The 21,668-nt window shown below is 45.7% G+C and overlaps 1 protein-coding gene across 2 annotated transcripts in view; it reads right to left on the bottom strand.

Annotated features, from left to right (window-relative positions):
• adck1 (aarF domain containing kinase 1) overlaps positions 1 to 21,668 on the bottom strand; it is a 92,717-nt gene that overhangs the window by 66,493 nt on the left and 4,556 nt on the right. For both annotated transcript variants that reach the window (XM_007906009.2, XM_042338330.1), the window contains exons 2-3: positions 18,655 to 18,793; positions 18,202 to 18,285 (exon numbers count right to left, since the gene is read on the bottom strand). In XM_007906009.2, the coding sequence (XP_007904200.1) occupies positions 18,202 to 18,285; positions 18,655 to 18,783 (213 nt within the window). In that variant the 5' untranslated portion in view covers positions 18,784 to 18,793. The remainder of the gene's footprint in view (positions 1 to 18,201; positions 18,286 to 18,654; positions 18,794 to 21,668) is intronic.

The raw sequence follows: 21,668 nt of genomic DNA, 5'->3' as shown, positions 1-21,668 counted from the left end.
AGGTTCAACCAGTTGGAATCCTGATACAACATAAAATTACATTTACACAGCGCCTTTCACGTCGGGTGGACGTTCCAAGGTGCAGTCAGAGGCATAGTTGGGATCAGGGGGGCAGGGAGGCTATATCAAATGCAAGGGTTATTATTATTACCTCTTTGATCATAACTTTGGTCACCGTTAACTCTCCCTCTCCCAGTGTTGCCCGAGCTGAAATCAGTGAGACCAGCGAAGCAAACCTGGGACCTGCCACCCCACAAACACACAGACTCCCTCTCCCACCCCCTCATACACACTTACACTCACCGCACCTCCACACAGACACGCACTCACTACACCCAAACATCCATCCACTCATCCACTCACTCACGACAGCCCTCACACACACATCACACCCCACATACACACACACATCCCATATACACACACACAAACCATACCCCACACACACACTCATCACACCCCATACACACACACAACGACAACAACAAAATTACATTTGTATAGCGGACACAATCACTGCACCTCACACACACACCTGATCTCATTGAGTTCCACTGATATCATCTGGTTATTCCACAACAACACAATTACATTTATAGAGCGTTTTTCATGTCGGGATGATGTCCCAAAGCGCTGTACAGTCAGATGTCGGGGCCCAAGCATGGGGTAGGGGTGGTGTAGGGGTGAGGGAAGGCAGAGAGGTGGGAAGAAGACCAAAGGCACAGTCGAAGAGAAGGGTCTTGAGACCGGCCTTGAAGGAGGCGAGGGAGGAAGCGAGGCGAAGGGACCGTGGGATGGAGTTCCAAGAGTGTGGGGACAGAGAGGCTGAAATTCCAGTGCAGTGAGAGCAAGTTTGACCCAATGCTCACAGCGGGTCAACTGCCTGATCACAGCATATTGAAATAAGATGAGGTGTCAGCCTGTTTACACAGCGCTGCAGTGCCGAGGCACATTAATTGGCCACACTGTCAGCGCACGGCCACACGACAGATGCTTAATTGAATCTTTGTTTTGCTTATACCACCCTCACCAGCTCCAGAATATTTATCCGAAACATAAAATAAAATTCCTATAGATGTCATTCCACGTTGGGCCAAGATGTCTGGAGGTGTACCTCAAACGAGTCTGCTCTGAGCAGGAAAACAGACCCATTTCCTTGCTCTGTGTGGAATTCCCAAAGCTTGTAATGGTCGTGGGGTGTAAGCACAGGGGAGCACGTGCTTAAAGGTCCCAAGTTTAAAATTCCTGCCCCAATTGGCACAGTTGTTGTTGTATATAATAATAATAATAATCCTCACATTTGATATGGTGCCTTATCATGTCTTCCAGACGTCTCAAAGCACTTGACAGAATATACTGTAAAGTGAATTGACTGTATATTTTGTGGGTGAAATGCGGCAGCCAATTGCGCACAGAAGTGTCCCACAAACAGTCATGGATTGAGTGACCGCATTTTTTTTGAGCGATTATTACCCCCGGAAAGCGATCCACCAATCGACTAAAAAAACGGGTTCCCACTTACTGCTCGGTGAACAGAGGCGTGTGAATTATTAAGTGACACAAAGACACTGAATGGTGTACAGAGAGAAGAGGGCTCACTGCTGTACCCTTTTCCTTCTCCATCTCTTAATCTGCACATTCCCTTGCTTCCCCGTCTCAAGTTCACCCTGTTAAAAATCTGCATTGATTTTTTCACTTCGTCTCGCTCGACAGGCACAGCTTGCACATCCATGCTGATAACGTTCAAACATCTTTTCCCAAAACCATGGGTCAATGTTCCGCACTCAATAGCATGACAGGACGGCTGGGGGAATGGGACCCTCGCAGAGGGAATAATAGTAACAATAATAACGACAACAATAACATTTATATAGTCCCCTTCATGCTGGATGGCATCTGGAGCGCTTAAATATATAATAATAATAATCCTTGCATTTGATATAGCGCTAAAATCACAAAATTTCGCAAGTGTTTCACAGGGAACTGTGTCAAGTTAAGCGATTGTGTATTTGGATTCACCCACAAAATACACAGTCACTCCACTTTACAATAATAATCCTTGCATTTGATATAGCGCCTTTTCACGTCTTTGCGACATCTCAAAGCGCTTCGCAGAATATACTGTAAAGTGAATTGTGAGCAAAACAATATATTCTGTCAAGAGCTTTGAGACATCTCAATGACTTGATAAGGCGCTATATCAATTGCAAAGATTATTATTAATATTGTCGTATAAAAGCAGCAACTGATCTGTACACCACGAGGCCCAACAGCCAAGACGTGAGTGAACCTTTTGTCCTGTTGAAAGATTCCACGACATTATTAGAGAAGAGAAGGGAGTTTCTCCCATTGACCTGACCAACAATCCTCCAGATAAATAGGTAAATTCATGGCTTTTTGTAGGACTTTACTGTGTGCATATTTTCTGTTGAGTTTGCCTATAAAAGTTACTACGTTTGACAACGATCGACTGTGAAGCACGATGAGTTTTTCAAACCATCCAGGAGATACACTTGCAAGGATAGCGACAGAGGCAGCTCATTTCAACAGGAAGTTACCGACCTCGAAGTGTCATGTTTGTGTAAGTAGCGAAGATCCCTTTAAGGAATAGAATACAGTAGCTGTTGGTTGTGAGACGGGGAGCGAGGGTTTACTGGGCTTTGAGAGAAGTGTGGAATGAGAACAGGCAGGTCCTTCGGATGCCGCAGGAAGAGGTCGTTGGATTCAAAAGGCGTAACTTGACAGGGGGCAGATGAGGAGGCATCGAGGACATACTGGGCTGGGATAAGCAAGCCCGGAAGATGTAATCTGACCAGTCAGTCAGGAGGGAGTCAAGTGTAGCTGGGTGATAGAACACAGTCTGATAGCAATGACTTTGCCCCTCTAGGGACCGAGGTTTGAATCACTCCTCTATAGCTGAAGTGAAGGTACATCTCTTACAACAACAAGATTCCATTTGTAGAGCGCCTTTCACGTCAGGAGGACGTCCCAAGGCGCTGTACAGTTGGGTCATGACCCGAGCAGGGGGGAAATGGTCAGGGTGAGGGGAGGGAAGGGAGGGAGCGAGGAGGGGGGAAATGGTCAGGGTGAGGGGAGGGAAGGGAGGGAGCGAGGAGGGGGGAAATGGTCAGGGTGAGGGGAGGGAAGGGAGGGAGCAAGGAGGGGGTAGAGAGTCGAGAGGGGAGCTGAAGGCTGAAGGTCAAAGAGAAAGGTTTTGAGACCGGCCTTGAAGGAGGAAAGGGAGGAAGCGGCGAAGGCACCGGGGGATAGAGTTCCAGAGCCTCGGGGCTGAGAGCCCAACCACCGATGGTAGGGCGGTTGGGGCGGGGGACGTGGAGCAGACCGGAGCCAGAGGAACGGAGGGTACGGGCGGGTAGGTAGGGGGATAGTAGGTCGGAGAGGTAGGAGGGAGCGAGGCCGTGAATGGCCTTGTAGGTGAGCAGGGGGGAAATGGTCAGGGTGAGGGGAGGGAAGGGAGGGAGCGAGGAGGGGATAGGCTTACCAAAGGCTGTCTATGGGCTCAGGTGACAGGAGCTCGGTTATAGTAATAATAATAACAATCCTTGCATTTGATAAAGCGTCCATAACATTGGAACTTCTCAAAGCGCTTCACAGGTGATTGCTATCAAATGTAGTCATAGACAATAGTTGCACACAATATGCACACAGTATGCTGTTTGTGGGACGCTGGTGTGTGCAATTGGCTGCTGCGTTTTGCCCACAAAAGGGCTTTGAGACGTCTCAAAGATGTGATAAGGCTCTATAACAAATACAAGGATTATTATTATTAAGCAGTCATGATGAGGTGAATGGCCAATTTATTTGGTGGTTGCCAGCCAGGACACTGGAAGAAACTCCATCCTCTCTTCCAATAGTATCATGGGATGTTTGACGTCCATCTGACTACACTGATGTGACAATCTAACAGCCATTTCACAGCTATTAGACCGTATTCAAGAATTCAACTTTTTTTTTCCTCAAGGGCACAAGATCCTAGCAGCTATTTATTTCAGCTTACTTAAAAGCAAAAAATCCCTTTCTGCTAACAATGAATTTACCAAACAGCAACTCAAGATCAGGCTTGAATGATGCAGGGTTGTGTATGTGAAAGCCCATGTCAGATGTAAACAGTTCCCGTGTCTCATTTGATAAGATGTCTTGTGGCAGCAACAAACATACGATATTCTGTCATTGAGACTTAGAATAAAAATAACTTGTTTTTTTCCTAATATTTATACATTCCGGCAGCAACAACGTCAGCCACTGCCATAGACTTGTCGAGTTTAACTCTTACCTGGATAAACTGGAGCTCCGTTGAAGTGGAGCATAAATCTGAGGTCGTGGAAGAGCAGTGGGAATTATGACACAGAATCTATTGTAAACTGGATTGACTGTGTATTTTTGTGGGCGAAACGCGGCAGCCAGTTATGCACAGCAGTGTGACCCAAACAGTCGTGGATTGAGTGACCAAATTATTATTTTTGAAGGGATTATTACCCCCGGAAAGCGATCCGCCAATCGACTAGCAACCTTGTTCCGACTTACTAGTAGGTAAACAGAGGCGGGTGGACTCAGGAAACTTAATTAAGATTTCGCAACGCGCCGGGGAATCGAAACCGGGTCCTCGCTTTTGAGGGCAACGTGCTAACCACTATGCTGCAGGATGCCACAACTGTTTGCTCAGGGAGGCAGTGGAGGTGGATAGTATGCAAAGTATCAAGGATGATCTGGATGGACATTTGGTGGAGAAAAATGGAGTGGGGGGGTATCCAACTAGTCAATCGCCGCTCGGTCGAGTATGAGAGAGAGTCGTCAATGTTAAAATTTTGGTAAACATGACTGCTTTCTCTTGTTTTTATTGAGCGTGGGCGAGATGTCACCTTGCTGCGATTGACCATTTGGAGACAACAGATCAGCTACAATCTAACAGAATGGCGGAACAGGCTCGAGGGGGCTGTATGGCCTACTCCTGTTCCTATGTTCCTAACAACGACAACTTGCATTTATATATCGCCCCTTCACCCGGAGCAGCATCTTGGAGCGCTTAAGAGACCTCTGGTTTAAAGGCTATGTTCTGCCGTGGAGTTTAACGGGCCTGAGTTGCTTCATTTCAAGGGATGTTGCTCACTTAGCCCAAGATCTTCTATTTTCAGTGCAACATATGGTACCAATGGCTCTTTAATAGGTTTAAAAACAGCACTGAGATCTTACATCAGTCGGCGAGATGGTGTAATGACTTAATTAGAAGAGACAAGACTGTTAATTGCAAAGTATATTTAAAAAAAAATAGCATTTCCTCTTCCTCCGTTTCCTTCCCACTCGGCTCCAAAGCGCTCCCGAGATAAAATATTAATGGTAACAATTGGCCTTTGCATTTCTAAAGACCATCAGTCACAAGCTTGCAACACTGGGTGGAACGTTTGAAGAAAAACTTCATTTAACCCTCGGAGGGCTTGACTCTCCATTCCGCTTTTCCAGTGACACCGCCAAATAAGTCGACTGGCAGTTTGTTAGTCGATTGGCGGATCGCTTTCTGGAGGTAATAATCTCTCCTCCCCACCTCCCCCAAAAAACATTTGGTCACTCAATCCACGAATGTTTGTGGGACACTGCAGTGGCTGTGGCAATTGGCTGCCGCGTTTCTGCCTACAAATAGACAGTCAATTAACTCTATAATATATATTCTGTGAATCGCTTTGAGACGTCTGAACGACTTGATAAAGCGCTGTATCAAATGCAAGGATTATTATTATAGTTATAAGACAGCCGCTCTCCCCCATCCTCAAACTAAAGACCCCACCGAACCCCCAAAACACGCCTGATCCACGTGAATACTTGGCCGTAGGAAGACGCACAAAATGACTGCGTCAGCGGAAAGGAAAACGGCACGTGAGAAGCAATAGTAATCCTTGCAATTGTTACAGAGCCGTCGAGACGTCTCAAAGTGAATTGACTGTGTAATTTGCGGGTGAAACACAGCAGCTAATTGCGCACAGCAGGGTCCCACAAACAGATGTGGATCGAGTGACTAAATTATTATTATTATTTTTTTGAAGGATTATTACTGCTGGAAAACAAATGCGGGCTGTGTCTCATGACGCTGGAAACTGCAGCGTAATTTTAGACGGCGAGAGAGAGAGAGAGAGAGCAAGAGGCGGCTGGGTAAGCAATCATCATTAACTGAGACTGCTACCAAGAGTGTGTCTTGCTTCGTGATTCTACATGAATTGTGCGGGGCATTGGGATGAGGTGTGTGTGTGTGTGTCGGGGGGTGGGGAATAAGTGAGAAAACAGGCTTGAGAACAGTCAGAAAGAATGATTAATCACAGCCATCCACCCACCGCCCATCTCTTTCTCTCATCCACCAACTGAAGAGGTCAGCCTGGGCCAAAACTTTTCTATTCTGCTTTTTAATCATTTCCGAACATTCAAAATGGTCGCAGTCTTCAAATCACCTGGAGCGTGGGAAGATCACGGATGCTGATGGTGCTGGCATCACTGCTCCCACTCTATTACTCACCAGGAGCCTGAGCTGAGCTGTGGCAGCCCTCCATCTCTCTCTCTCTCTCTCCCTCCCTCCCGCCCTCCCTGGCACCCACTTTCATCACATATTAATGACCTGACACGATTTCACAGCAGCAAAACTACTGCGTCACCTTAGTTTGTGGGGATTGGGGTGGCTGCTATTTGTGTTTATTTTATGTACACTTATAAATATACATATCTATTAATGAATTAAATGAATTTATCATTTTTTTTTAAACTGAGTCATCAATTTAGCTCCTGTACGCCTTGCAAATTAAGACAGATTTTACGAGTCCTTTCTCTTTTACCCAAACCCTTCTCCTTTCAACCCTCCACCCCGCCGCACAAAACAGAATTTTTCTCCCAATTATCCTGTCTAATATTCCCTTGGCATCCCAGGCTCAAACTAGGAGTCCTGTAGCTCAGTGGTTAGAGCGCGCGCCTCGCAAGCGAAAGGACCTGGATTTGATTGCCAGGCAGGGCAAAGCATTAGGCAAGTTTCCTTATTCCGCACGACTCTGTTTAACTAGCAGTAAGTAGGAATCTGGTTGTTAGTCGATTGTTGGATCGCTTTTCTGGAGGTAAGAATCCCTTCAAAAAAAATACTAATTATAATAATTTGGTCACTCAATCCACGACTGTTTGTGGGACACTGCTGTGCGCAATTGGCTGCCGCGTTTCACTCAAAAAAATAAAATCAATTTACTTTACAGTTTATTTTATTAGGTGCTTTAAGACATCTCGAAGACAAAGGGCTATATTATTTAGGCTGGAGGAGGCAGGAGCTTCTATTCAATAAAGGGTCTCAAGGGATGGAATTGCATGGGAATAGAAACAACAGCCAGCTCTGGGTGGGAAACACGTCACCCTACGTGAAAGGCTCGATGCAAATGGAACGTGTTGATGCATTGAATTATTCCGTCTAACAGCTCCTATTGTCCTGAGAAAACTCACTCACCAGTTAGTCTCACACTCCCCATTTCACAGGGACTTTGTTTCCAGAGGCAGAACACACCTGTTCGTTGGCCCCACATTCCATGCCAAGGACACAAGAGAGCACAAGTGTTCGGGAGCGAGAAGGAAAATATTAAATAATAATCCTTGCATCTGATATAGCGCCTTATCATGACGTTGAGAAGTCTGAAAGCAATTCACCGAATATAAAGTGAATTGACTGGATATTTTGTGGGAAAAATGCGGCAACCAATTGCACACAGCAGTATCCACAAACACTCGTGGATTGAGTGACCACATTTTTTTTAAAGGGATTATTACCCCCAGAGAGCAATCCCCGAATCAACTAACAACCGGGTTCCTACTTATTGCAAGGTAAACAGAGGTGTGTGTGTGTGTAGAGTAAGGAAACCTGCCTAAGGTTTAGCCTCGCACAGGAATCAAACCCGGGCAAGTGGTTACGAGGTAAGTGCTCTAACGAATATGCTACAGGACTCCACGCTTAATGCAGACAACTAGAGAGGGGCAATGATCAAGATGAACAGACTACCAGTAAGGGTGTTGGAGGCCGAGTTTCTCCAAGAGAGAGCGAGAGGGTGAAGAGGAAGGTCCCTTTCCATTCATCTGAGGTCCAATTTGACAACTCAATCATAATAATAATAAAAAATAATACTCCCTGCATTTGATATAGCCCTTTTCATGTCTTCTCGACATCTCAAAACACTTCACGGAATAATAATAATAATAATCCTTGCATTTGATATAGCGCTTTTCACGTCGGGAGGACGTCCCAAAGCGCTTCACAGAACACACTGTAAAGTAAATTGACTGTATATTTGAGGGTGAAATGCGGCAGCCGTTTGCGCACAGCAGTGTCCCACAGTCGTGGATTGAAGTGACCAATTTATGATTGTTTTTTTTTCTTGAGAGATTATTATCAGACGTGTGCAGTAAGGAAACGTGCCCAAGGTATTGCCCTGCCGGGAATCAAACCCAGGTCTCTTCGCTTGCAAGGTGAATGCTCTAACCACTGAGCTACAGGACTACAGGCCGGGTGTTTACCTGAATACAAAACAATTTGGTGATAATAAATTTATGATTCAAAGTGAAGGCAAATATCAAAGTGTTGTAGGATAATGGGAACTAGCTGTCCCCCAGAGAGATATAGATATAATTGGGATGCTTAAGGGAGAATAGGTAGATACTTGGGGAGTAAGAGTAACCAACTGGGAAGCAACTAATTTCCAGCACATTGACTGGAAATTAACTCCTGCACCTGAATAAATTATCCGAATGAGTTGAGTGAATAATATAGCCGTGGGTGCAGTGGGTCCTGCGGTGCAGTGGGTAGAGCATTCGCCTCGCAAGTGAGACCACCTGGGTTAGTTTTCCAGGCTGGGTGAAACAATAGGCAAGTTTCCTACTCCACACGCCTCTGTTTAGCGAGCAGTAACAGGAACCCGATCTTTAATTGATTGGTGGGTCGCTTTCCCGAGGTTAATAATCCCTTAAAAAACAAATTTGGTCACTCAATCCACGACTGTTTGTGGGACACTGCGATGCGCAATTGGCTGCCGTGTCTTGCCCACAAATATACAATGTGCTAAGGCGCGCTATCAAATTCAAGGATTATTATTATTATTGTCGGAAAACCCACATCATTGGCGAGCCAGAAGGTTCATCTTCCTATAACCAGCCGGTGGCTGCCTTCGAGCTAGAGAATAGTCTTCAACAGCAATTTGTGGTGAGATACTTGTACGTCCTAACAACTCTCCAGGTAAACCTCTTCCAACCATCCCCCAGTGAGAATCTCACATTACACCCCCTCCTATTTCTGACTTGGGGTGAAATGCGGCAGCCACTTGCACACAGCAGTGTCCCACAAACAGTCGTGGATTGAAGTGACCAATTTATGATTGTTTTTTTTTCTTGATCAGTAGAAACTGTCTCCCTCTCTCTCTCTCTCCACTTCTCTGGGACATGATCCATATTCCTTGCACCTTCCTTACTTAATTAACACATGTCTTAATGAGTGTGAGTGAGCTTCCCCCTTCTTCTCCCCCCACATACGCCATTATTCTTTAACGTAAATTGAATTCCACTGCTATCGTAATTCGAAGTGATAAGGTCGGGTTTAAAATAGCGCATGGCTGTGACTGTGTGTCATGTGCGCTCACACCCACAACCCCACCTGTGTTGGCAGAGACACATTCACAGGAAGTCCACAAATCGCTCTCCACAGCCAAACTATTTTCTACACCTGCTAATTAATCAGTTCACGGCCACTTTGCACGTCTCCAATGGTCGGGGTCCCACGATCAACACGCTCTCCAGCTCTCTTGAATACCATAAGAACGATTTCAACACAGAGGGAAGCCATTTGCTCATCGTGTCTGTGCCGGTGCTCGCTCCCCCACTGAAGCTCTCTCTAGCCCCATTCCCTGCTCTCTCTCTCTCCCCATCGTGTCTGTGCTAGGGCTCGCTCCCCCACTGGAGCTCTCGACTCTAACCCCATTCCGTGCTCTCTCTCTCTCCCCATCGTGTCTGTGCTAGGGCTCGCTCCCCCACTGGAGCTCTCTACTCTAACCCCGTTCCCTGCTCTCTCTCTCTCCCCATCGTGTCTGTGCTGGGGCTCGCTCCCCCACTGGAGCTCTCTACTCTAACCCCATTCCCTGCTCTCTCTCTCTCTCTCCCCATCGTGTCTGTGCTGGGGCTCGCTCCCCCACTGGAGCTCTCGACTCTAACCCCATTCCGTGCTCTCTCTCTCTCCCCATCGTGTCTGTGCCGGTGCTCGCTCCCCCACTGGAGCTCTCTACTCTAACCCCATTCCGTGCTCTCTCTCTCTCCCCATCGTGTCTGTGCTAGGGCTCGCTCCCCCACTGGAGCTCTCTACTCTAACCCCATTCCCTGCTCTCTCTCTCTCTCTCCCCATCGTGTCTGTGCTGGGGCTCGCTCCCCCACTGGAGCTCTCGACTCTAACCCCATTCCCTGCTCTCTCTCTCTCTCCCCATCGTGTCTGTGCTGGGGCTCGCTCCCCCACTGGAGCTCTCGACTCTAACCCCATTCCGTGCTCTCTCTCTCTCCCCATCGTGTCTGTGCTAGGGCTCGCTCCCCCACTGGAGTTCTCTACTCTAACCCCATTCCCTGCGCTCTCTCTCTCCCCATTGTGTCTGTGCTGGGGCTCACTCCCCCACTGGAGCTCTCGACTCTAACCCCATTCCCTGCTCTCTCTCTCTCTCTCCCCATCGTGTCTGTGCTGGGGCTCGCTCCCCCACTGGAGCTCTCGACTCTAACCCCATTCCGTGCTCTCTCTCTCTCCCCATCGTGTCTGTGCTGGTGCTCGCTCACAGAGAGCTCTTGCATACTGAATTTGCTGCAACTGTATGAAGAGATGAGAAAGAAAGCTACAGAGGGAACAGGACAGAATTCTGAATGGAGTCAGTGAGCACGTCACGGGGGCTGCACTGTGGAGTCGTGACGCCACTCCACGTCCCCCGGCTCAACCGAACCTAAGACAGCGGCTCCGCAGGGCAGCCACTCAGACAGACAGGAGGTCAAGATCTGCCAGTAAATTGCCTTTCTCCGAATGTTAAGTTGAGGAGGCGCTCGCGGTTACCACAGCTGTTCAAAAGTGGTTGTGTCACTGCGCTGCCTCGACCACGCCATCCCCGCGGGGCCTTGGTGTCTGGAAGAACACACTGACAAAGGTGGCATGTGCGAGCGAGGGAGGGAGGCTTTTGATTTAACACTGGCTGGTGCACAGCACAATACCCAGGTGAGCAGAGCCATTATACAGCCAACACGCTGCGACTTGCCATTAGGATTAAACCGAAAGTGACATTTTGAAAGATAGCAATCGTCTGAAGTCTGTTTCTACGCTGTCTCCCAGGGGAAACCTACTGTTCTTGTTCCTCCAGAAACAAAATGACAGCCACTAGTGACGGCCACCAGGCAGTCTGCTGTGCACATGAGGTTCTCAAATCACGGAGATATGATTTAACTGACTTGAAATCCCGTCTCAGCTGACCTCACAGTCCAAGCTGACAATCTGCAGCAACAACAACAACATTACATTTTCTATCTGCATTGTCTGAGGTGTCGTCCTTCAGATGAGACTTCAAGCCATCATTTGCGTCTGCCTGTTAAGTGGACGCTAAACATCCCATGGCACTAATTGAAAAGAGAAGGGAATTTCTCTCTCTCTCTCTCCCAGTTTCTGGGCCAGCAATCTCCCAATATAAAATTGGTCACTTCCTTCATGGCTGTTTGAACTAAATTGCTGTGCATAAGTTGGCCGCCTTGTTTGTCTACAAATTACATTCACTACACTTTACAGAAAACTGTGAAGCGCATCCAAGTATAATATTGACCTCACAGAAGAAGTAAAATAATAATCTTTTTATTCGGCAGAGCGCCTTTCATGTGAGAGGATGTCTCAAAGCACTTCGCAGGATTTTACTTTAAAGTGTAGCGACCGTGATCTGCAGTCGGTTTGCATGTAGCTACGTCCCACAAACAGCTATGAAGTGAATGAACAATTTTTTAATCTGAAAGAGTTTGGTGGCAAAGTCACTAGGAATGAGAAGCTCCCTCCTCTTTTCGACAAGCGCCAAGGGATCTGGATGGCACCTCGATTTTTTAAGGTCTCGTTCCAAATTCCAATGACAGCAACTCTGACAACGCAGTGTTATAGTAATAATAAATCTTGCATTTGATATAGCGCCTTATCGCGTCTTCGAGACGTCTCAAAACGCTTCACAGAATATACTGTAAAGTGAATTGACTGGATATTTTGTGGGTGAAATGTAGTAGCCAAATGCGCACAGCAGGATCACACAAACAGTAGTGGATTGAGTGACCAAATTTTTTTACAAGGAATTATTACCCCCAGAAAGCGATCCACCAATTGACTGGCGGAGGAGGGAGAGGAGGGAGCTTCTCATTCCTAAAACAAGCGTGTTCCTACTTACTGCTAGGTAAACAGAGGAGTAAGGGAACTTGCCCAACGTTTCACCCTGTCCGGGAATCAAACCTAGGTCCTCTTGCTTGGAAAGCAAGTGCTCTAACTTTACCTTGAGAACTGACTTGAGAAAACATTTCTTCACTCAGAGGGTAGTGAATTTATGGAATTCTCTACCCCAAGGGGCTGTGGGTGCTCAGTCATTGAACTGATTGATAGATTTTTAAAAACTAAAGTGGTTAAGGGATATGGGATAGGGCAGATAAATGGAATTAGGTTAGAAGATCAGCAATGATCTTATTAAATGGTGGGGCAGGCTCGAAGGGCTGAATGGCCTATTCCTGTTCCTATTCTTATGTTCTAACTGCTGAAGTAGAGGACGCCACACAGTGCAGTGTTCACTACAGATTCAGTCTGGTCTGTGCATTGTGATGCAGTGCTTGATATGGGTGTCAGCTGAGCCACTCCTGCGGTCTCGCCATTCGGGCGGAATGATATTAGCTGCCAAGTTGCTTAAATTGCAACACTTTTTGCTCTGAGGTTGCACAGCTATCTAAATAACTATCTGGTGATTTACTTGTCTCAGGCATCTCATGCATGTTTAAATACAGAGATGCTTGAAGCTCAGAGACTCCAACTGAATAGATATTGGTTTCAGTTCATAACGCAACCGGCAGCTGCTGGTGAAACAGATTATTTTCCAAACAATACCTCTTGTTCTTAATGTTTCACGTTTTCTCCCTATTTTTAATACCACCCAGAACATTGCAACTTCTCAAAGGGCTTTAAGGTAATTACTGTCATCTGTAGAGTTTTTTTGTAGGCAAGTGTGGCAGTCGTTGTGCACACAGCAAGATCCCGCATAAACGGGCACAAGATGAATGCCCAATTTTTCTGGAGGATTGTCAGTTAGGACACTGGGAGACATTCCCTGCCCCTTCCAGTAGCATGCAGCGCACTCGCCTCGCAAGTGACAGGACCCGGGGTCGATTCTCCGGGGTGGGGCGAAACCTTAGGCAACTTGCCTTGCTACCTAGCAGTAAGTCCATTGCCGGATCACTTTCCAGGGGTAATAATCCCTTCAAAATAAATAAATAGGTCAATCAATCGATGACTGTTTGTGGGTCACTGCTGTGTGCAATTGGCTGGTGTGTTTCGCCCATAAAATACAGTCAATCCACTTTACACTATATTCTGTGAAGCGCTTTGAGATGTCTCATTGACGTGATAAGGCACTATATCAAATGCAAGGATTATTATTATTAATAATCACGAAATCCTTAGACTCTCGGTTGTCAGCCAGGACACTGGAAGACATTCCCTGCGTATTCACTGTAGTGTAGTAATCAGAGCACTCGCCTCGCAAGCGAGAGGACCCGGATACGATTCCCTGTCGGGGCGACACCTTAGGCAAGTCAACATCTCATCTGAATGACAGTATCTGTGACAATGTCGTTTCCTCCCAGCCCTGTACTGTAGGATCAGCCTATACAATGGGCTCAATTGACCCCACATCCTTGTGACCCAGTGGGGAGAGAGCACAACGACTGAGCCATACATTTCAGAGAGCAAACAGGCAAACACAAAACCTCCAAAGTTAATTCTACTCAGTGGAGCTTAAGCGACGTAAATATTAAATTCTGACAGCAAATAGATGTGCGTCATGTTCGCTACAACGCAACCTCCTCGCATTTAATAATTTGCAAAACAGCCTTATCGTGTCATTGAGCTACGTCTCAAAGCGCTTCACAGAATATATTGTAAAGTTAATTGACTGTGGGCGAATTGCGCACAGCAGTGACCCACAAACAGTCATGGATTGAGTGACCAAATCTTTTTTTGAAGGACTTATTACTCTCGGAAATCGATCCACCAAACGACGAACAACTGGGTTCCTACTCACTGCTAGGTAAGCAGAGGCTTGTGGAGTAAGGAAAGTTGCTTAAAGTTTCGCCCTGCCCAGGAATCGAACCCAGAACCACTCGCTTGCGAGGCAAGTTCTCTAACCACTATGCTATGGGATTCCTTTACATAAACTCATACACAGATTTTTGGCTGCTAAAGATGTGGCATTTATAAGTCACAGCAGATGGTTGAAAAAGTTTGAGCTAAAAAAATGTGAATGATTATTCCTGCTCGTTGGAAAACTGGTAGCAATTGTCACCGGAAGAGTTAAGGGAAGTAGTTAAAAGTAATATTTTCTCACAAGGTTGCTGGAATGCATTGCCACAAATGGCTTTTAAAGCTTGGCATATAATAGCATTTTAAAAGGGCGTTTATTTAAAGAGAAATGGCAGGGAATCCTCTTACGCAGCTCCTGGTAACCCTGGAAGCCAAAACCCTAAAGGGTAGGGTGGTCTAGCTGGATAAGCAGCAGGAAACCTTGCCAGACACGTTCTCAATGGCAAGCTGGTTAGACTCCAATCGTTACCCCAACACACTCTCTGGGCTCCCTCAAGCCTTGGATCTTGCTCATAATACTCTCTGGAATTAGGTGAGCAGGATGCATCCCTCCAGGAAGAGAATGCACATTCCATTCCAACAATCTATCTCTGGGATTTCGATGTGTAGGTGGGATACATGGAATTCTCAGTTTGGTTTGGTGATCGGTTTCCACATGTATTAAGACACCCGGTTGACCAAAACAAAAGAGAAACGCCAAGGATACGCCAAGTCAGTAGGGCAGGAGAGTGGTAAAGGATTACAACTTCAGGATCCTCTGGGGTTAGAGCGCTCACCTTGCAAGCAAGATGGCTGGGTTGGATTCCCGGGTGGGGTGAAAAGTTGGGCAAGTTTCCTTACTCCGCATGCCTCTGTTAGCAGTAAGTAGCAGTAAGTAGGAACCCGTTTGTTAGTTGATTGTTAGTTAGCTTTTCCAGGGGTAATAAAAACATAATTTGGTCACTCAATCCATGACTGTTTCACCCACAAAATATACAGTCAATTTACTTTATAGTATATTCTGTGAAGCGCATTGAGACGTCTCGAAGAGATGCGGTGTATTAAATGCAAGGACTTTTATTATTATTAAGACGTCATAAAGCGCTGTGTATCCCAGAGCCGTGATTATTTTTACGGTGGTCATTTTGCACACAGCAAAGTTCCACAAACAGCCATGAGGTGAGTGAAGTGCCCGATATTTTTAAATAGTATTGTAGCGTCTTTAATGTCCACCTGAACAGGGCAACAAATGGGAGCAAGGTTTAACGTCTCATTTGATGGACGGTAACTCCAGCAATACAGCGCTCCTCCAGTGCTGCATCAGCCTGAGAGTTGCAGAAGGTGTGAATGTGGAAGGTGGGTGTGGGGGTTGGTAGTGGCTGAATGCTTGTCCGCTGACAGTGGAACGAGGTGGATGGGGGAAATGGAGGAAGCTGCTCAAGAAGTAAAACCTTTGAGAAACGGAAGCCAGGTCAGTAAAGGGCTAGGAGTGGGCAGTGCTGGGCTCTGATAGACATGCCCTTGGTCCTCCTGCTGCTCAGGGAGGGCCCGACACTGACAGGCGTTGACCCTGCAGGGCTGCCGTGTTGTACGAGTGAGCAGCAGGGACGATCGCAGGAGCAAGTGGGCGGTGCGGACGGCTCACCTTGAAGAAATCCTAAAACGCTACTCGGTGCCGCTCACAAACCTTAGCAAAGCTAACGCCTGACGCTGCTTTAAGTGCACGCTGATTGCTTAACCACACATTGCTGTTTAATTAGCATAAAATGCGAACTAATTAAAGACGGGGAGCGAAGGCTGAATGCAGCCAAATGGTGGGAAAAGAGAGCACAACTTAAACCCTCCACTACGCGTTCAGTGCATTCAGTCGCGTATGCTACCTTGGGCTCTGTGGCTCTCTTCCAATTCACTCTCTTCACACAAAACCTGCGAGTCAGCACATCAGCGTGACAAGATGTTTACGATTCATTAGCGTGCAAATGAACTGCTTAATACGACTAAAATCAGCTCCTCCACTTTCTCATTTTATTACTATTGACAGCGATTTGCAAATTTTCGTTGTTGTTGCACTTAGACAAATACCCAGTGGTGGAGGCAATATTGGTTTTATTACAGTGTACAGCTTATGCTGTTTATTCTGAGAAAGCACTCGACCATACGAGCCTCCATTTTGTTCTGGGTTTTAAAAATAATAATCCTTTGATTTGACATGGCACACTCACATGTAATTTCTGTCACGTGTAGTGACTGTGTATTTTGGCGGCTGACGAGGTACCCAATTTGTGAAAACACCCACAAAGTGATTGACCAATTTGGCAGGACGTTTGTCGACCAGGACAGGGGGAGAAACTCCGCCCGCTTTTCCAATAGTGTCACGGGATCTTTAACGTCCACCCAAACAGGAAGTCTGCTAAATTAGCATCACGGTATCTAAATAAAGCCCGGAAATGATCGCAGCCAAATACGTTCTTTTCCATACTCCACACATCTCTGTTTATCTAGCAATAAGTAGCAACCTGGTTGTTACTCGATTGGCGGATCACTTTCCGGGGATAATAATTCCACCCACCCCCCCAAAAAAATGTGGTCGCTCATTCCACGCCTGTTTGCGGGACACTGATGTAAGCAATTGGCTGCCGCATTCGTCCCCAAAAATACCCACTCAATCCACTTTGAGCGCTTTGAGACATCTCGAACACGTGATAAGGCGCTATATGAAATGTAAATATTACTATTATGATGATGATTATTATTCAAGAAAAGGGAGCTTCTTTCTCCCTGTGCCAAGGCAAAAACACACACTTCAGAGCAATATGTTGTGAAGTTCTTATGAGATTTTTTGACATTGCAGGCTCTGTAGCAAAAGGAAGGATTATTACTATTTATTGTCAAGCATTGTTCTCGATGACATTCCGTGCCTGGGAGTTGCACTCAACAAATCTGAACGCACGACAGAGCAGAATCGCTTCACGTTGCCTTAATGCAGTGTTTACAGATGTTAATGAAAGTGAACTGTGTGAAGCTGTTCTCTAATTGTTTTTCTCACCGCTCCCCCCCCCACAAACCCAACTCATATCGTTAAGAAGTAAAAGAAGATATTCAGAGCTGCAACGAATAAATCATCTTAATTAGAATTATTACTAAACGCTTAGCTTGCAACCTTCGTGCAAGAGGAGGGGGTCATATGAATAAATAATTCAAAATATTGCCCCCTCTCCCCCAGGATTCAGCAAGCCATCTGTTCTCTTTAGCACTGCAATAAATTTAATCACACACGCTTATGTGTGCGGTAACACAGAGGGGCTTGGAGTGTACGTACGAGACTCTTGTTGCCTTATTCCTCCCACAGGTTCTGATACTTCATCAAAATATCATCTCTTTAATAAGAAAAGACCATTTGCTCCCTTTAGCGAGCACTCCCCCACTCCCTTCCACACCACTCCCCCCATGAGCACCATGTAATCTGTCGAGAAAGATCCCGGGAGGAACGCTGTCTTCATTAGGTATAAACTCCACATTTATCATTTATAAACATGAGTTGGCCACAGTGGCTCCTCCAGCTGTTAGGAACCTCATTACTGAAAGGGTATTGGAGACTGGATTGGAGAGTACAGTGGAGATTCACTGTGATAATGGCAGGTTAAAGTCATACACCTGTGCGTAAATTGGCTGCCGCGTTCATCCACAAAACACACAGTAAATGCAGAAGTGCTTTACTTCAGATAACATCAAACCAAGGTTGAAGAGGAGGGTCTTGAGACGGTACAGATCTTATAGAGAGGCTGAATGGTCTACTCCTGTTCCTATGTATTTGGACGTACCTGCGATTTGACAGCCTCGTATTCGTCTGTCCCCCGCTGAAGCTTCTTCAGCGAAGTCATGTAGTCGTAGCTGATAACTGCCGTCTGCAAATTACAATTGGACAAATGCTCAACGACTGTTCAGGCTTGGGTATTTATTTATACTGTATATTTTCTCTGCACTTGGTGAACGTAGACGACCAGAGAAGACCCTTCCCCACTTGCCTCCCTGCCTTCCACATCCCCACCCCCCCACCCCGATCCCCACCCCCAGCTTGGGTCCAAATTCCCCGATTGTCCAGCTCCCTCTAAAACATTCAATTTATTTTGTCTGCGGCAGTGTATTTCACATTCACGCAAGCCTCTGTGGTGAAGAAACAACAACTTGCATTTATTTAGTGCACTTCATGCCAGACAGCATCACGGAGCACTTTGTACATTGGAATAAGACTGCATAAAATCTCCGTGGCTCACAGTGATTGCAGCGCGTCCAATTCTGACGACTCCCAAGTCATTGGGATCCACCCGTAAGGCCACATAGAGACCCGAGGCAGCCAGCGCTGTGGTAGCCACTGTTCTCAGCTTCAAGAACCTCTTTGCCATCACAAGGCCTCTGTGGAGAGAGAGAGAGAGAGAGGGACTCATTACTCATCACAACCAACTCACTCACATTTCAGCAATGCACAGGTATCGCTGAATTTCACATCATAATAATAATGATCCTAGCATTTGATACAATGCCTTATTACGTCATTGAGACGTCTCAAAGCACTTCACAGTGTTCATTATAAAGTGAATTGACTGTATATTTTGTGGGCGAAACGCGGCAGCCAATTGCACAGAACAGTGTCCCACAAACAGTCGTGGATTGAGTGACAAAATCACTATAGGACTGAAAGATACACGACCAATATGCCACAGGACTCCATACATCCTCCATATATACTCCATAGTATATATTAGATTACAGGATCTCAAAGTGTTTTACAGGTAATTGCTGTCAAGTGTAGTGACTGTTTTACAGGCAAACCCAGCAGCTCCCAACACACAATGTCACACAAACAACCATGAAGAAGTGAATGACTCATTTTATATGGAGGATCATTGGACAGGACAGGACACTGGGGGAAACTCTCTGCTTTTTCCAATAATGCTAAGACTAACCTCCCCTTTAATTCTCTTTGTGAATATCCTAAACACAGGCCCTCTCTTGTTACTGACTCGCAGACCAGTGTACAACACAGAGTAGTACCACACAATACAAATTTATATTTATGTAGCACCTTTCACTTCTGGGGTCATCTCAAGGTACTTCAGTAATGGAAATAACGCATGAGAATGCAGGCAGATTCTTACACATCCGGGTTTGAAATAAATTATTGTAGAAAGTCATTAGAATTTTGAGGCAGTGCTTCTGTGGAACTGAACTGACAGTTTGGCATTAGATTAACGCCATGACTGATAAGGAGGAGAGAAACGATAACAACGGAGAGAAATAAAAAACTTGGCATTTTTATAGCGTTCTTATCACTTTGGAAAGACTCCAATGCTTCAAAGGTAATTACTGTCAAGTGTAGTGACTGTTTCTGCTGGCAAAAAACTGGGAGTGTGAAAAAAAATGTTGCACTTAAAAGTTACAGATAAGGGTTGCAAGCGAAGCTGACTACTTTTACACAAACCTGAAGCTCAACACTACACATAGACATTCCCTGTGCGGTGCTTTCAATGCTATAATAATCGTTGCGTTTAATATAGAGCCTTATCATGTCTTGGAGACGACTTAAAGCGGTTTACAGAATATACTGTAAAGTGAACTGACTGTATATTTTGTGGGCAATTGCGCACAGCAGTGTCCCACAAACAGCATTCTGTGTGCATATTGTATGCCACTATGCCCTACGAATGCATAGTCACTACACTTGATAGCAATCACCCGTGAAGCGCTTTGAGAAGTTCCAACGCTGTGGACGCTGTATCAAATGCAAGGATTGTTATTTTATTATTATTACTATAACAGAGCTCCTGTCACCTGAGACCACAGACAGGTAAGAGATATCTTCACTTCAGCTATAGAGGAGTGATTCAAACCTTGGTCCCTAGAGGGCCAAAGTCATTGCTATCAGACTGTGTTCTATCACCCAGCTACACTTGACTCCCTCCCTCCTGACTGGTCAGATTACATCTTCAGGGCTTGCTTATCCCAGCCCAGTATGTCCTCGATGCCTCCTCATCTGCCCCCTGTCAAGTTACGCCTTTTGAATCCAACGACCTCTTCCTGCGGCATCCGAAGGACCTGCCTGTTCTCATTCCACACTTCCCTCGAGTGATAAAATTATTATTTTTAAATTTTCTTGAGTTGGGAGTATTACCCCCAGAAAAGCCAATCGACTAACCGGGTCCCTACTTACTCCACACGCCTGATAATAATCCCTCAAAAAAACAATAATAAATTGGTCATTTCAATCCACGACTGTTTGTGGGACGCTGCTGTGCGCATTTCGCCCACAAATATACAGTCAATTCACTTTACAGTATATTCTGTGAAGCGCTTTGAGACGTCTAAAAGACGTGAAAACCGCTATATCAAATGCAAGGTAAACAGAGGCGTATGGAGGAAGGAAACTTGACAGATCCAGGTCCTCTCGCTTGCGAGGCGAGTGCTCTAACCACTACGCTTACGTGACTCCAATGCTAGGAGAGTTCATCATAACATTACTAGGAAAAGCAAAAAATTGTATTTTTGCAGCATCATTTACCTTCTCCTACAAAATACACAGTCCCTACATTTTAAAATATATCCTGCGAAGAGGCTCACAAACGTCCCCTCGGCATGAAAGGCACTATATCAAATGTGAGGATTATTTTTATTATTAACAGTCCTTTTTTTAAAAAAGAAAGAAAAAAAAGAAAGAACTTAATGTTCAGAAAATTCCCACAAAGAGTCGTGAGGGGAATGAGTGATTAATCTAGAGGATTGCTGGCCAGAGGACATGAGAAAAAACTCCTCTCTTTTCAAGTAGTGTCATGGGACCTTTCAACATCCACCTGAAGACCGTGCAGATGGAGGCTTGGTTTAATATCAGCTTCCAGTGCCGTGACTTTATGACCTGACAGCTGGCCCAGAAGCGAGAGTGTTTAAAGGACAGTACTAAATTGACCACAGCTCCTCGTTTATTATAATAATAATCCTTGCACTTGATATAGAGCTTTATCAAATTGTCAAGACGTCTCAAAACGCTTCACGGAATATCCTGTTAAGTGAATTGACTGTATATTTTGTGGGCGAAATGCGGCAGTGCATTGAGTGACCAAATTATCATTATTTTATTTTTTTGAAAGGATTATTAACCCCAGAAAGCGATCCACCAATCGACTAACAACCAGGTTCCTACTAACTGCTAGGTAAACAGAGCTGTGTGGAGTAAGGAAATGTGCCTAAGGTTTCACCCTGCTCAGGAATCAAACCCGAGTCCTTTCGCTTACGAGAA

This window comes from Callorhinchus milii, unplaced genomic scaffold, assembly GCF_018977255.1.
Source record: "Callorhinchus milii isolate IMCB2004 unplaced genomic scaffold, IMCB_Cmil_1.0 Scaffold9, whole genome shotgun sequence".
NCBI lineage: Eukaryota > Metazoa > Chordata > Chondrichthyes > Chimaeriformes > Callorhinchidae > Callorhinchus > Callorhinchus milii.
This window is presented reverse-complemented; position numbering and strand designations above follow the sequence as displayed.